This window comes from Nelusetta ayraudi, unplaced genomic scaffold, assembly GCF_046127955.1.
Source record: "Nelusetta ayraudi isolate G7.1 ecotype Tasmania unplaced genomic scaffold, CSIRO-AGI_Nayr_v1 ptg000033l, whole genome shotgun sequence".
Classification (NCBI taxonomy): Eukaryota; Metazoa; Chordata; class Actinopteri; order Tetraodontiformes; family Monacanthidae; genus Nelusetta; species Nelusetta ayraudi.
The window spans coordinates 7398592-7415190 of NW_027466083.1; the positions used below are offsets into that span (position 1 = coordinate 7398592).

At 46.5% G+C, this 16599-nt stretch overlaps 2 protein-coding genes across 8 annotated transcripts; both read right to left on the reverse strand.

The window, feature by feature from the left end:
- Positions 1 to 47: 47 nt before the first annotated feature.
- On the reverse strand, positions 48 to 13519 carry nup98 (nucleoporin 98 and 96 precursor). 7 transcript variants are annotated; one of them, XM_076032029.1, is made up of 35 exons: positions 13357 to 13519; positions 12546 to 12656; positions 12295 to 12390; positions 11888 to 12076; positions 11596 to 11735; positions 11379 to 11486; positions 11075 to 11258; positions 10764 to 10930; positions 10354 to 10491; positions 10065 to 10197; positions 9846 to 9938; positions 9524 to 9664; positions 9265 to 9398; positions 8958 to 9145; positions 8753 to 8869; positions 8369 to 8558; positions 8166 to 8265; positions 7946 to 8059; positions 7715 to 7853; positions 7426 to 7603; positions 7092 to 7253; positions 5999 to 6220; positions 5785 to 5917; positions 4732 to 4997; positions 4457 to 4641; positions 4056 to 4312; positions 3693 to 3971; positions 3429 to 3586; positions 3189 to 3329; positions 2968 to 3116; positions 2591 to 2812; positions 2236 to 2477; positions 1938 to 2092; positions 1693 to 1804; positions 48 to 1317 (listed from the first exon to the last, which is right to left on the reverse strand). In XM_076032029.1, the coding sequence occupies exons 2-35, from the start codon at positions 12622 to 12624 to the stop codon at positions 1124 to 1126; spliced, it is 5505 nt and encodes a 1834-aa protein (XP_075888144.1). In that variant the 5' UTR covers positions 12625 to 12656; positions 13357 to 13519; the 3' UTR covers positions 48 to 1123. The 7 variants fall into 7 exon arrangements, with proteins under 7 accessions (XP_075888144.1, XP_075888143.1, XP_075888147.1 ...); XM_076032028.1 differs by having other exon boundaries at positions 9524 to 9667; XM_076032032.1 differs by having other exon boundaries at positions 9846 to 9917; positions 10065 to 10200.
- Positions 12634 to 16188, reverse strand: LOC142892096 (odorant receptor 131-2-like). The gene is made up of 2 exons (XM_076032150.1): positions 15270 to 16188; positions 12634 to 12656 (listed from the first exon to the last, which is right to left on the reverse strand). The coding sequence occupies exons 1-2, from the start codon at positions 16186 to 16188 to the stop codon at positions 12634 to 12636; spliced, it is 942 nt and encodes a 313-aa protein (XP_075888265.1).
- Between the last annotated feature and the right edge of the window lie 411 nt (positions 16189 to 16599).

Genomic DNA, 16599 nt, shown 5'->3' on the forward strand with positions numbered 1-16599 from the left:
TCAATTTCTACTTTGGCAGAAATGAGACCACAAGGATACAGGCAACATTTTATTTCTACATGACTTTATTAAAAATTAACATAAGCAGAAAACATGCACGCATATACACACACACGCACACACACAAAGCAGTATCCATCCACAAACAGTTTTCTGCCTATTAACAACAGCTGAAACAATGTAACCTTTACACACTGATATCAATCTTTGCCAACTTACAGGAATCAGAAACAGGCCTGCTAGAAAAAGGTCAATACATCAAATATGAATAAGTAAATCGTTTCCTCTCAAAACTATGCATCCATCCCCTCTCCAATAATCAAAAGGATAAAAAGCAACCTGAAATTTTGTGACAACACAAATCTCTGCTGGCTGCTTATTGAAGAGGAAACACACACGCACTTGAAAACAAACAGTTCTACAAAAATAGCTCCTTCGATGTCAAAACTTGGGTGTGTTGCGCTTTCGGTCACTGCCTGTATTCGATATTCAATCATTTTATTCACATAAACCGATTCACCACGCTGCCATGCTGTGCTACGCCAATGATTGCATTAGCATCATAGTCAAACAAGCAGTGGGATGCAATGTTTCACAAACAAACACATGATCTGATTCTGCAATGGGGGTGGGGGTTCTTTGGGCTGAAAAAAGAGCATGGCATTTCCTGACTGTCTGGAGCCTTTCAAAATAAACCTCAGTGACAACTCAGAAAAGTGTCAAGTGTGTAGAAGGAAGGAACACTACTCGACGGGCAGGAGCTGGTCACAGCAAGAAAAAGACAAAACAATCTTCAAGCTGAGTTGTGTATCGTTAATGGGATTAAAGATGAGATTACGCAAGACATTCATGCCAAATCAACTCATTCTGGATAATTTGGGGACGTTTCACCAGAGAGTTCTGGAATGGAGTTTCAGTCACTGTTGGTCCGTTTTCAAAATGCTCCTCATTCTCAAACAACAACAGAACAAAACAAAACACACGCACACATCTCTGCACTTCTCGCTGGACTCCAACTCAATACACTCAATTTTGATTCTTGGATTTAAAAGTCCTGCAGCAGTTTTCATCACGTGTTTGTCTCCACATCATGGGTGTCCGTCTTTGGCGCCATCCACTGGCCTTACTGGCTGACGATCAGCTGTCGCAGGTACGACTGCGTGAGGCCGCGCAGCTCGTCCAGTGTGTAGTCCTCCGGCATGGGCAGGCGGGTGATGTGCGGCGCCAGGTCGGCGAGCGGGATGTTGACGGCGGCAGCGTCGCCCTGCTGCAGGCTCAGCACCGCGCGCAGGATGTTCGCCACGCGCTTTGCCATCTCTGCAGAAAAGGATGAAGTTTGGTTACGGAAAAAAAGGACAGTCGACTGCACCCGACCTGTGACCTGTGGGTCATTATGAGTGAAGGTCCTTACACACCGGGCAACAGCGAAGTGACGCAAATAAACGACGCAAAGAAGCGAATATTTCCTGTACACACCTTGCGCAAGGCGAATATGCGTATGAAATTTGCGGTGTGTGAGGACCTTAAGACTTTTGGGATCCAACAAACGTTACTGAATCATCTAAAACTTATCACTTAAATAAGTGCTACTGGACTTTCAGTGTCTTTACAGCAATGAATGAGGGAACCTTAATAATTTTCCGTTGTGTTCGCGTTGGACTGCGTTGGTCAGTCTGATCTCGGCGGCCTTACCTGATTGGGCGAGGCGGTCTCGGGCTGTGCTGCATGGCAGCAGCTCGATTCTGCTGCACAGCGACGTCACGTTGCTGTGGAGACGCTCAAGCTCGTAACCGGCGTTTTCCATCTAAGGGCGAGGAAACAGTTCCTTCACATGATCAATCAAATCCTACGCAACACGTGCAGGTCTAATATGTCAAGTGCGGCTCCATTTGTCATGCTGTTGAGCGTTAGCGATGGCGTGACAGCGGGCACCGCACCTGCTGGATGTCCTGCAGCGACTTTATGACTCGGATGTAGTCCAGGTACACCCTTCCTGCTGTGTCCCAGTCCTGGATGGTGGCGCTGTGTTCAGGGACCGCCAGGCCCTCCAGGAACTCCTCCAGGTAGTGGTGGTTGTCATTGATGATGCAGTCTAGATGAAGACAATGAAAGAGAATGAAAAAGTACTTTGAATCAGGAAAATGAAAATAAAAATACCGTCACCACTGTCAGGTTTTTCTGTCTTTTCCGCTCCAAGGGCCTTTACTCTGTGATGTTTTGCGCGAGTGTCCTTACCGGAGGCGAGGTGCTGGATGAGCAGTCTGTGGCACTGGTTCCAGTATCTGGCCCGGTACAAGTGCAAGGCCTCCTGCCGTTTGTTGCCATCGCGGCGGGCCCGAGTGGCCTTGGCCTCGTGGATCCACTGCTCCGGGATCAGCAGCTGCTCTGTCAGGAATCGCTCCCTGCGGACCGACTCATCTGTGTCCTCCAGGGGGCAGTGGAGGGTCAGCATGTCCCTCACTGCTCGCTCCCGCTGACTGAAAATGCAAATGCACGTTCCAGGTGGATGAATGCCTCTGTGGTGCCGCCGGCAGATAGACTGATGATTGTGAATATGATGCGAAGTGTCCCGAAGGAGAGCCGGACATACCAGTCGTCGGGGATGTGCAGCAGGACGAAGATGGCGAGGTGCCAGAGGTCCGCGCTCTCCAGCTGCGCGGCGTAGCTGCTGTGGAGGAGACCCTGGTGCGCGCTGCTCAGGTGGCTGTAGTGCAGCGCCTGCAGGACGCTCCACAGGTGCCAGCTCAGACGGTAGTCCAGACGCTCCCAGGTGACGGTCAGCGGATCCAGCAGGTGTTGCAGGCTGTAGTGTCTGCAGGACACACACACACACACACACACACACACACACACACACACACACACACACACACACACACACACACACAAACACACACACACTTCAAAAATCACCGTCGTCTCATCTTGCATTTGTGATACATATGATTTGTGTTAGTGTTCATCTACCTGTCGCTGTAGAGCTTCAACAGGTGGAAGCAAAGGTCATACAGTGGCCGTTTGTTTCCCTCCACCTCCTCCTCCTCTTCCTCCAGGAGATTTGCCTCCATGTAAGGAGGCAGAGGGGCGCAGGCGTACTTCCCGCCCTCACACACGCCCTAGAAAGACAGGGCTCATCAGTGGGACAATCAGCCGGCTTCACCTGCCACCCAGGCGGCCACGCCACTCACCTGGAAAGCGTCCTCGTATTTGGCGAGGGCGTCGGCCACTGAGGAGGTGGGAGGCAGCATGAACCAGAGGTGGACGGCCAAGGAGCGTTTCCAGTCCAGCTGGGAGCAGACGTTGATGACCGAGTCGGTCGACTGCCAGACCTGTGGCCACAGCAGCGGAAAAAGGGCGACGTCAGACGAGGAGGTGGCCGACAAACACTTTGCGGGGACAGAAAAGGAAACAAGGGCGGCGTGTCGTACGGGCTTCCCGGCCAGCAGGGCGAAGATGCACAGCCGCTCTTCCGACAGGTAGCAGTCGTTCTGCATGCGGTTCCAGTCGGCGAGTTGGAGGGCCAGCAGGTCGCGGCAGTACTGCGAGCCCATGGCCTGAGACAGCAGCAGAGACAGGCGGTGGTCTCCTGCAGACACACCAGACATCAGAGTCAGACACTGGACTCGCCATGATGAATATTTTCCTCAGTCTGATTGTCCAATCTGACTTTTCCGCCCTTCTGTCCCTCTCACCTTCCTTCTGCGCCAGTCGACACGCCTCGCTGATGCGGTTGCCGGTCAGGTAGCTGAAGATGGCCTCTGTGTGGCTGCCTTTCCCCGCCAGCGCCACTTCCTCTTCCACCTTGTAGGAGGCTCCACGGGACAACCAGGTGGAAAAGGTCAGCCTTCTCTCCAGCTGCCGCTCATATTCTCTTCCAGCCGTGTTAGCGTCGTGGTCCTGATCTGCGGGGCCCAGCCGGCCCCACAGGGCCTTACACAGCGTCCAGGCTTCTGACCAGTAACCCAGAAGAGCTGCAGGAGTAAGGAGTCAGGGCGTGAGTGTGGACGATTGGCACGTCAACCCGCTTCAACGATATCTCAGATTGGATGTCTTACGGTCGACGTCTCCTCGCTCGTCATTCAGCTCTGAGATCCACTCGGCGTACTCGTGCAGCGCCTCCACACCAGTCTGCGGTCGGACCAGGGGGCAGGCCGAGGTGTCGGTGGTGCAGACGGTGCTGTGCTTCAGACAGATCTCCAGGGGGCGCTGCAGCACCGCCTGCCTCTCCTCCTGCTCCTCACTGGTTTTCGTAGTGGAGGGATCCAGACCAACCAGTTGCTCCACCACCACCTTATAGGGGCTTTCTGTTAGACTGCAAGGACCATTAGGCAGTTAGCAAACACACTGGTGATGAAGTTTGTTTCCAAGCATTTCATGATGAGTTTTGTTTTGTACTGAAACGCCTGTGCGCCGTCATGCCGGTGCAAACAGTAAATGAGAGTGAACGCTCGCTTACGGTCGGCTTCTGGCCGGTTTTGGCAGGAAGCTGAAGTCGGTCTTGCCGGTCGCGTCTTGATGCTCAAGTTGTTTGTCCAGTTGCGAGCTGAGCCTTTGTCCACAGTGCGCCAGTGTCCAGCCGGGACCCCAGCCCACTCTGAAGGAGCGTCCCGCAAACAGCCCCGCATCCATCAACAAACTCCCCTGCAAAAACATAAACCTATTAAAGGCACCGCCTCTCATTGTGTTTTTCAATCTGTTGTTCATTGTGCGGTCTGCTGAAGACGCACTGACCTTCCCCTGAGTGACCGACTCTTTGAGGGGAACGGGCCCGCCCAGTCGCCGCGCGCCAACTATCCTGATGGACACCTCTGTGGGTCGAGAGGGCAACATGAAGGACGAGGGTCCTGGCCCCGCCCACTGAGACAATCGTGAGGGTTCAACCGGGGCAGGAGATGCTCGTGGAGCAAAAAGAGATTGAGGAGGTGGGGGGCGAGGAGAATCTGACAGGTGTGAGAGGAGGAGTCCGGGCGTGAAACGAGTCTGGAGGAGGCCGCTGACTGTGGAGACAACAGAGCGAGATGTGGAAGGTTGAGACACACCTAACAACAATCAGAAGCAATTTAGGCTGCGTTCAGACAGCAGTGAAATCTGATTCAAATCAGATTCCTTCTCAAATCCGTATCTTGAGGGCTGACTGTGCACACTGTTTTTAGCAAGTGTCCAAATGGGATCTGGTTCTGTTCAGACTGGGCCACATTATTGACCCATCTGACAGGTTGCTGTAGCAACGATGTCGGAGTGGAGGCGTCGTCCAGCATAGCGTGCAGTGTGTGACGTCATATCATTGCGACAGCGGCACTTGTTGCGCTACATGGCCTGGAGCTTGGCTTGAATGGAGCCACAGTGTCTCCTCACACACTGATGAGCCAATGAGTTTCCTCCTCTGTCCAGGGACTGCTGTTTTCTACTGCTTCTCTCTGCTCCATTACGTTACAGCTCTGCACCTGGAATGGCGCCCTCTGGTGGCCCTCTCTGGTGGCCCTCTCTGGTCTGGCGCATTGGCTCTTGCGTCACGTAGAGTGACGTCACGGACGGTCGAATCCCATCGGTGTGTTTGGAGCTGTTCACACTGAGACGCATCTGTCCAAATGCCATTTGAAACTACCTCCCGAAGGTGGTTTCAATCCGTTTCGCAAAAATCAGATTTCATGTAATTTGTGACTGTTCAGACTAGACGAGAGCCATCCGGTTTCAATCTGGATGGGCTAAAAATCGGATTTTGGCTGGCAGTCTGAACGTGGCGTTAAAGTGAAAAGCGGCGACAGGGCCAAGGAGACGTCCTACCAGAGGGTCGGCCCTGAGCTCCAGGGTGACGAGGGGATGAAACGTCGGCTGAGCTCTTCATCACTACACGTTCCTGGAACATATCGCTCTCCTCATCATCTTCAGCCTCAGCAAACAGTGAAGCCTTCATGATCTGAAAAACAAAGAAGCAGAAGATGTGCTACTTTTGTGGCAATTGAGGGTGGAGCTGCTCGTCTCTGTTGTGGATTTTCACCTGCAGGGTGTGCGGATTGATGCCCAGCGAAGACGCGATGTGGCTGGACGCAGAGACAGCGTCGTGCTCAGGGGGGAGGAAACCTCCGAGCCTGCCGCCAGCCGCGTCCATGTCCCAGGGCTGAAGATCGTCCTCTTCTCCACCCAGTACGCTCTCTGCTGGGAGGCTCTGGGTGATGTCAGCCATGTCGCTGTCCAGCTGAAGATTTGTCACCGCAGTGGACTGAGGACACACACAAATCATCAGCGTGACTTCAAAGCGTCGAGCTCTGGGATTCATTTGTGCATGAAAATCCTGTTGTCGCCCAGACGATAAAAGGACGAGTGAAAACTGCATCATTGTGATTTCATCAGTAAGAGAGACATTTCTCACCACACAAAGCACACGCAGTTCCACAATTTATTCTCTTTATTAGTTCCCTTAGGCTGGGGACAGACTTCAAATCTTACACAACATATGTCACATGTGGCCATCTCAAAAAGGGCCCCATGTTTATAGGCAATTAAAAAGCAAACTTGGATACAACTTAAGGAATTCTGCTGCTGACCATTTGTTGGTGACTGAAATAGACAAGAAAGAGACATGTATGTGTGTGCACATATGTGTGTGTGTTTATATATTTATAAAGATATACATATATGTGTGTATGTAGGTATGTATGTACACCCACTGTATTGACCTATACTGTTCAGAACAACAACAGAAACATGATGTGATTGTCAATCTTTATTTTTAATTTAAGTTTTATCTCCATTTATACTCCTTGGCCTAAAGTCAGCACTTTAGTTTCCACTGGCTGAAATATTCCATAAATACCCTTCTCCACATTCAGTTCTCCCCTTGCTAGTAGAATTTGCAGATGATACAAACTTCATTAATCATTAACCTCTCTCAAGTCAAAGGCGGGTTACATTAAGTAAAGTAAATTAAAGGCTTTCGTTTTCACGATCTTGTGTTGAGAGGAAGTTCCTCCCAGGAGAACTTGGATGGTTCTTTCTTCATGGAGCAGTTTGAGTGAAACAATCCTGACATCATATCAGCATGTCAGTGAGGATGAGAAGTGAGGAGTGTTGATTTCAACAGGCTGCTCTACCTGAGCCTGTGGCGCCACCTGCTGCTGGGAGTTGGGAAGTTGCTGCGCCAGCCGCGAAGACAGCGGCAACACCGTGGTCTTCTGCTTCTTGGGGTCGGTTTTGGGCGGAACTTCCTCCTCCTCATCCGAGTCCTGCAGGCCATACTTGGAAAAGTGGGCAACCTGAGGGGGAAGGAAGAGTCAGTTACAGCGGACAACTAGAAACACGAACCACCGCCTGATGTTCAACAAAACCAAAACATAAAACAACTGGCTGTGTTGCCACAGCGACGAGCTGGTCAATGTCACGTCGGGCTCATTTTTTTTTCTTTAAAGTAAAACGGGAAGTGCTGACCTCAAACACCCAGGAGCCAGTCTCAGGCCGGTACTCCAGGAAGCGGGCTCCCTGTTTGCGCGAGGCTCTCTCCAGTCTGCCCTCATAGTTCATATCAGAGAGACGCTCTGGGCTCCTGATCTGAGTGCAGGTCGTCTTATCGTTCGGCCAGACGCCATCAAGGGTTACCTCTGCTCGTCTGCAACGGAATCAGATCATGGGATTGAAGTGTGATTTCCAATAAACAGTGTGAACTATAAAAGAAACAATCCTTTCAGCAGATAAAGGGACGACCTCTTCTTTTACCCACCTGTTTAGCCCTTCCCCTTCGGGTGGCTTGTTTTTCTCGTCGGGGTAAACAATGACTTCTTTGCGTCTGAAGTGAATAATCTCATCCATGTTCAGGCCCGTCACATTCACCTCACCAGGGAAGAAGATGGACCCATAGCCTGTTACCAAGTGACAGGAAAGAGATGACACTTCCCCAAACATTGGCGGTTCCCTAAATGACCTGCTGAGGCCGAGCGGTGCTCTGTTTTACCTTTCCTGCCAACAGAGAAGTTCTCCACCACACAGTTTCCATTGCCATCCAGCATGTCAGCCAGATCTTCCATGGAGGGGAGGGTGTAATAACCAACACGTCTCAAAACAATCCCTGAAAACAAAACAGAAACGAGACATTTTTTTTTTCCTCCACCATTGAGACGTCTGGATAACACAGAACACAACTTGTAACCTAAAGTCAACGGCAGAACTCTCACCAGCAGGATGAGGAGCCTGTTGAGTCTCCTGGGGCTCCTCTTCTCTGTCCTCCTGAAGTGACTCCTCCCCCAAAGATGCTGACACATCATCGCTGCTTAGCTAAGGGTGGAGCAGCAACAAAGTTTAAACAACGACCGGCAACACTCTGCTGTGTACCAACATTTAGAGAAAGTTAATGTATTAGATTTGAAGTTCTTCTGACCTCCAGCCCGTTCCTGGAAACCTTGTGCATGTTCAGCTCAGTGATGGTGTCCTGCAGGCTGGCCTGGAGACGACCATGCGGGATGGGCTTGGCGATGGGGTTCACATAGAAATTTGTGACCTCCAGGTCATCTTCTGCTCGGTCTCCGGATGCCATTGTTTCCCTCGGGTCTTCCATTTCTTCAGCATGACTACAAGTAGGCAGGAAAATAAAAATGAGCACAACATCATTTAAAAAAGACAGTAGGGAGCAGATGGTAGTTCTCCTTTGTCTATGGATGATCATTAGTTATCCATAAAAAATAGTATAATAATAATTCAACAGAAAAACCACTAAAAAGTAAATTGCATAACAAAACTCATTGTGTGTGTGTGTGTGTCACACCTGTGACCATTCTGTGGGTACTCTGCAGGTGAAGCGAGCTGGTCCACCTCTTTGTTGCCTGGACTGCTGTACTGACTGCTATTCAGGTTCTTCAGCACAAGTTTCTTGATGCTCTTCCTACGGACCAAACACAACACACGCAAGTTATTTCACTACCTCACCACTGCTGTCTGTATTCACGCATTTGGCTTGGCGACCCGGTCACCTCGGTATAAAGGCTCCATTGGTGAGCGAGGGCTCGTCGTCATCCAGGCCATCAAACAGCTGTGACTTGGAGGCGTTTGATGACGTCAGCGCTTTGGGGCGAACCCGTGTTGCAGGCCGAGGGGTCAGTTTATAGTGAGTGGGCGTGGTGAGAGCCTTCTGGGCTGTTGGATTGGTTGGTTTCAAACGCTGTCGCAACAAAAGGAATATCATTCAACACTAATGGAGAAGGTTTGCACTGAAGAAAAGAACACCGCTAATGACACGACAACAAGCAGTTGCCTCAGTGGCTTAATCTCGCTGCACACCTCTTCTTTTTTCTTGGGGTCAGCGAGCTGGTTCCGGAACAGCGGAGAGTCTCCGTACGGGGAATATGCAAGAATACTGAGCTGCTGCTGGAGGACGGCCTGCTGCGAAGCCGCTGCATTTGGGTCTGTAAGTGCTGGGAAGAAAAACTCATGAAGGCATAGTACAGGTCTGAACGATTTTCCAAGCAGAGTTACTTAGGGTCAAAACTGCTACCAAGTCTTAAAAACACAACTTTTATAACTCTCTGGTGGGTCTTACCAACTGGTTGCTGTGCTGCTCCAAAGCCTAAACTGCTAGTTCCACTGTTAAATGCAGTGGCTCCGAATGTCCCAATGGTTCCCAATGTGCCGCCCAGTTTATTCTGGGTGTTTCCAAACAAAGATGCCTGTCCAGTTCCAACTGTTTAACACAAATATCTATATCAAAAAGAGCTTTCAACAAAAACCAGCACTCAAAACTCACTGACTATCATTTTAGAAAAACTCAAATTCAAGACGATTAGTGATTACTTGTCTGACTGAAACAGTATCTATTTTTGCAGAGAAACAACAAAAAGCATTTCATTACTATCCTTGTGTACCTGTTCCAAAGGTAGTTCCCAATCCAGTACCAAGTCCTCCAGTTGCTGGTTTGTTCCCAAACAGACTCCCTCCTGCAGTGCTTGCACCAAAACCTTTAGCAACAAAAGTGAGCACAGTAAGCACCAGTACTCAAGTTTACCAGACACTTTCCCGATGCAAGAACAACTCTTAAATTTTTTGGATCTTTTGGATTGTTCATATAGAAGACGAGGCAGTACCAAAGGAGGATGTGTTGGTTCCAGTCCCCAGAGTGAGTGCCGGCTTGTTGCCAAACAAGCCAGTGCCAGTGCCGAAGGATGGCGCACTAGTGGTTGTGGTGCCGAACCCTGCCGTCTTGTTGCCAAATAAGCTCTGCTGTAACACACACACACAGACAAAGATTGAAATGACACGTTTGCACTCCCGGAATTTGTCCACATTCATCATACGTCTTTCAAATGTTTCACGTCAGTGAAGGGCAATTTGTTTTGCAGCACATAGGGGTGGAGTGTGAACTGTGGTGACTACCTGAGTTCCCAGGTTTCCAAAGCCAGTATTGGGTTGGCCAAACAGCCCAGTACCAGTTCCAAATCCTGTGGCAGTACTTGTCTGAGCAGCACCGAACAGCCCACCTGCCTGTGAGGCTGCCGTGTTTCCAAACAAACCCTGAAAGACAAGGAATTGGCAAACTGTTACGGCCAGCACTTTTTCCACACCTGCTCATCTTTTGGATTTTGTCTCACTTAGAAGGTTTTAATACTCTTCTTGGTTTCTGCTTTATTCCATTGGAAACCACAGGATGACCGTTACTGTCTAGCCGAAATTACACAAGGAACTAAAAGGTTGTTTTCATTGAACATGGAATAATCTTGATGTTCATAGGATTTTAATGTTACATCCTAACATTAAAATCCTGAGTTTTGATCAGGAAAACTCACTATGCTGTTGGTGTTGGCCTGACCCATGGTGTTGGTGTTACTGAAGGTAAACCCAGTACTTTGTGCTGTGGTAGGCTGACCAAAAGGCTTGAACAAGCTGGCGCCTTGCGGCTGGGCCGGCTGACCAAACAGACCACCTGTGCTTGCACCAAATCCACCAGTGGCCGCTGTGGCAAGGAGACATGACATACAGAGGTTATGCAAACAGAACATGACCCTGTGCTGCTGTGACAACTGATTTCAACGAGATGTTTTCATATATAAATATATATATACACATATATATGAATAGATTTTTTTTTTTTTTAAACCTGGTGTTCCAAAGTTGGTTTTGTTCTGTCCAAAAGGAAAGCCAGTGTTGGCAGCAGTGGAGCCAAACAGGCCTGTTGTGGCACTGGATGTGGCTGTGGCAGTGCCAAATAAACTGGCTGTCCCAGCAGCCATTGGGTTGGCTGGGCCTTTCCTGCCCGCCTGGTAGTCCTCCAATCTCAACTCCTGGAAGAGTCCAAAAAGAATGCAAGTGCCTTGTCAGGTAAGTTCATTATTAAACTCATGGCAAAGTGTGCAAGAATCATTTAACAAGAGAAAATGGGAGCGATCAGCCTGCGGTCTTACCTCCAGGGATTTGTTCTCATATTCCTTCATGGCTGTGATGCACTGATGCTTTGTGTTAATGCTTGTAGTTACACCTGCTTTTACCATTGTGTCATTTCCTGTTGGAGGCTTAGGAACAAACAAAAAAAAAAAAGCAGTGAAAAAAAGCAGTGTCAAATCCCAAAACATGGTCCATAGCGCTTTCTACTGCCACATTTCCTCCGTCATAGCTACTTACATTGAACTTCACAGTTGTTCCTGGTTGCTGATTGGCAGTAAAACCAGAGCCTCCAAACAAGGAAGCCGTTCCACCAAATGGGTTGGAAGTAGTGTTGGTTGACCCAAATAGCCCACCACCACTGGTACTGGTTCCAAAGCCTGAGTCGGAAAGGGAAACTTGTTTGTGTTGCTCAAACATGTTGTGAAGTAAACATTTTTTTTTTCTCCAAAGGTGGAGAGGGGTCTCTCCATTGCAGTTTATGGTAGATTTAGCAGCATGCTGTTAAGGGAATGGCGACAAAGTCTCTTACTTCCAAAGGTTGTTGGTTTGGTGCTACCGAAAGCATTATTCTGATTGGAGAAGAGACTGGTGGTGGTGCCCGTTCCAGTGTTGCCAAACAGACTCGTTGACGTGCCACTTGATGGGCCAAATCCGAAACCAGTGCTTGTTGAAGATGTAGCTGGCTGGCTAAATGTGTTGGACCCAAACAGTCCTCCTGCTGGAAATGAGTAATTGCTGATTAGTGCAATACATTCCTCAGAAACACTTTGAAACCTAATTGATATATCTGGCTGATAAATTGTCACAAAGGTTGACTGACATGTAATATAGTGTAAATGAACAGGAAAGGGACCACACTTCACTTATTAAGTATACATTCTGAATTCTCGGTGACACTGAGATGCGTCATAATTCCTGCAAGAATAGTGAACAAACCAGGTTTATTTTGTGCAGAACCAAAGAGTCCTCCGGTGTTGGCGGTGGTCCCAAATGCCGATGTTCCAAATCCACCTGTTGTGCCAAAACCTGCATCTGTGAGAATCATGAGTTCAAATTAGGAGCTGGGAGAAATAGTTATAATATCCTCTTCTTTGTTTATGATGGATAAATGTTACATTTGTAAATAACTGCACTGGGTAGTGTCCAAGAGATTAATACATGAAGTAAAACAAAGCTTAGCTGCTTACTTTGCTGTCCAAAGGTCGATGTGGTTCCAAAGCCCCCTGTTCCACCCCCAAAGGGAGTGCCAAATGACTTGTTGAACATCTTGCCCTGCTAGCAGGACAGCATATGGCTTTCTGCAAAGGGGTAGAAATACGAAGGTAATGAGAAGAAATATCAAATTACGGGAAAAGAAGCAAGAATAACACCTTTTTCAAGCTATAAAGAATCCACCACCTATCTGCTACACTTCGCTATCAGGACAACTGTTGTTGTCCAGCATATATTAAAGTTAGTCCAACTGTCAATGATAGTGCATCCTAACTGAGGTCCTGCCTGGGACCACCACTCGACCCTCAGCTGGTTCACTGTCCAGGATCCACGTGCAGCTAAGGAGACGGCGCCGTTGACTCACTCTACCTTCCGTCAAACACAGCATCAACACGACACGACACCCTGTTGTTTAGCCTACCCTCTAAACTACTTTTCATCAAAGTTCAGAACAGAACAGGAGGCAACGACTAACAAACCAACACTACCAGAAATAATTTTCATTTCAGCTAACTACGTTAGCTTAAGGAGTCAGCGACTCCGACAAAATATTAAATGCCAAACCTCACCTCTTGTTTTAACGAAAGGCTATATTTAAAGGTGGCATACTCAAACCACCCATACAGCTCTTTCCTTAAATCTTGAAATGAACAAGTTAGCGACACTGTTTAAAGTTACGTGCGTCAAGCTAGCATTAGCTACCTAGCTCTTTAAAGACTTAGCGTGCCGTCGTTTGCAAAACAAAAACAAGGCAGTCGAAATACAAGTATAACTTTGGTCTTTTACCTGCAAGTATGTCACTGGGTGTGTTTGATGTCGTCTGAGCTTTCGTGTGACAAACTAACGGCGAAGGTGTCCACAATGTAAAGAGGTGAAAGTGTAGTTAGCATAGCACGGACATAGCTTCGTCAGCGAGGAGGGAAAAACCGTCGTCTGTTGACGTCGTGACGTAATATCAAACGTCGTGACAACACGGAAACAATAGGCAGTTTTCATATAATGTGTTCTGACATCAGAATCAGAATCAGCGTTATTGGCCAAGTTTGTGCATGCCAAACAGGGAATTTGACTCCGGTTTTTCTCTGATCTCACTACTTAGGTTAAAACAAAAACAAAAGGATAGTCTACAGTCTACAAAGGTAGTCAGAAAAAGTAACAAGTAAAAAGACTAAGCGTACCCGACGTTCGCAAAACAAAAACAAGGCGTAGTACACAAGTACACAAAACTGTCTATACTTTATGGTGATATATCGGACGTTTAAATAAAGATTTTTATTTTATTTTTTTTGGGCGGGGGAGTTTATGTCTTAAAAAAAAAAAAAAACATTAATTCAGAACAAGTTAGCTTGAAAAAAGGAAAATATATAGATGTAATGCGTTGGTTTAAGGTATATCAGTCTGCCGAAAACCCTGATTATTGATGGTAGAGACAAAAACGAACCTTCTACTTAAGATGACAGAAGTTCTCTCTCAAATAAACAAGTAAAATTATGTATTTACGCGTGATACTCACAATATACGTTGCAAACTTTGATCTCAGAATATCTAAACTTAGTCAATATTAAAAAGTTCTTGAGGGTGAACTGTACAGGAAAATGCCTGAGCAATTACAAATATTTTTTTCAGTATATCAGTACGTGCGCGCACATGTGTATGTGTGTGTGTGTGTGTGTGTGTGTGTGTGTGTGTGTGTGTGTGTGTGAGAGAGAGAGAGAGAGAGAGAGAGAGAGAGAGAAAGAGAGAGTGTCTTATTACATGGTGAAGATGGTAAACAAGTCTAATATCTATTGCACCTACAATTTGTGAATAATTCCAATAAACTATGCAAAATATAAAACAAAAATACTTCAGTATAGAGCAAAAGTTTTATATTTATATTTCCAAACTTAAAATAATGTTTTTCTTTCTTGGCATAAAAGCCATTAAAACTCCATTCATAGCTTTTATTTTTTAACATTTCTATCAAAAGGAGGTAATGAAATATATATGACCAGAGGCTATTGGAGGTAACACAAATTACAATGTACCAAATTAATTGTTCTTATAACACATTAGAAAAACTGCTCCATGAAAATAGTTGCGGGTGGTGAACAGCAGCCATATACATTATTGTTATTGTTTATTAAAATGCTGTGAATGTATTACATTTACCTGCTAAAAACATCTTAACAATGGCAGAGTAAAGCAGCCCCAAGCACAGAAAACACCACGGTGCTGTGCAACATCAGGTCTGAGAAACATCAAAACTGTGTTGAAGCAACTTCAAGTGAATGATGAAGTTTTAAAAGGCAGTAACATGACTTAGAGTTAGGTTCACCACTTTATTAAGTTATATGTTAAATACAGTGGACCAGCTGCCTTTGCCCTAAGACAGTTGGGATAGACTCCAGCAGACCCCCGTGACCCTGAATAGGAATACGTGGGTATAGAAGATGAATGAATGAAAGGATGAAGGATTAAAAGAACACAGTTGTTAAATCAAATATGGACTCAACAACAGCTTTAATAGTCGAGGCACAGAGCATTATTTAAATATAGCCTTATAGTTTGGATGATAAAAGATGTTTCTAGTTATGTTATCATTGTTCACTTATTTAGGGAAACAGGACAGAGCAGGTGATGTCATCATTATATAAGTTTTGACAAATTGGGTTTTATTAAGAAACCATTAGGAATTTGACAGCTAACTTTAGCCTTACTTGAGTGAACTGAGACAGAGAGAGAGCCCTCCCATCCACAGAGTAGTTTTTGCATGAGGACAGGTCTGATGGTCTGGTCTCTTAGTCCATAGATAAGAGAGCTTAGACATCTGGGAAACATGATGACACAGACATAAAGTGCAACCTGAATGCGAACAACTACGGCTCTATTTAAATGTTTTGACAGGAGAAAGACAATTGCGTCATGTATAGGTGAGCAGAAACTGATACCCAGCTGCACCATGTGCAGAATCAATGTTTTACGAGCCTTCTCAGCTGAAACCTTGTCCGTGGAGGCCGACCAGGCTGCTACCATCACACTGATGTAGGTGGAGGTGATTATCACTGCTGCAAAAACATACCAGAAATAAGTATAAGATTTCTTAAAAATATTAAATACTGGATCATTGAAAAGAATTTCTTTGCCACAGGAATCTGGTGTCTTGAGTGCAATTCCTTTTGAAAGGGACACTTTCAACAGCAGGACAACACGAACAAAGACATATTGGAAACCAAAGGCCCAAATCATGACAATAGCTGCTCCTGTGTTTCTCATGGTGACAATGCTAGTATGCCTCAGTGGGTAACATACAGCTACATAGCTCTCCACAGACATTGCCAGCAGTGTGAGAGGAGAGGTCAGTAGGGTGACTTCAGCAATCATTGATAATAAAAAACAGACATGATATGAAAGTCTTACTCTACCGGCAGACATTAAGTACATTGACTGAGCCTGAAACAATAATACAGTATCAGCAAGAAGGAGGTTAAAGACAAGCACAAAACGTGGAGTCTCATAGAAAACAGTTTTACTCCTCAGAGTGAACAACATGGTGCAATTGATGAAAATGAAAACACAGCAGGGCAATGAAGTGATAATGGCAAACACTGCTACTTCCAGTTTGCCTACATAGTTCATTCCAATTGTAGAGTTGGCTGTAGATTGGGTAAGATTAGACATTCTAAGTAAACATGTGATTAAAAGACAAATTTCATCCTTTGCATTAAAAGTGGAGGACAACAGAAAAACACATTTGTCTATTTGAATCCAACGCAAGATTCCAGCTGATCAGATGTGTGGTACTGGCTTAATGTTTCTGCATTAAAAGGTTCCTGACCAACTTGTTTGAAGATGGAAAGTCCACAGAGAAACACATGTTGTGTGGGGTTTTTATATCCACCTACTTCCTTTTATGTCATGCTTCAACAGCAACATGGGAAAGAATTTGAAACTGAGGGCAGGATGTCAGTAATTCAGTTTTTTTTAATTTACTGTGCAAATTGTATCATTGTTGATGTTGCAATTTTAAAACATACATACATATATATA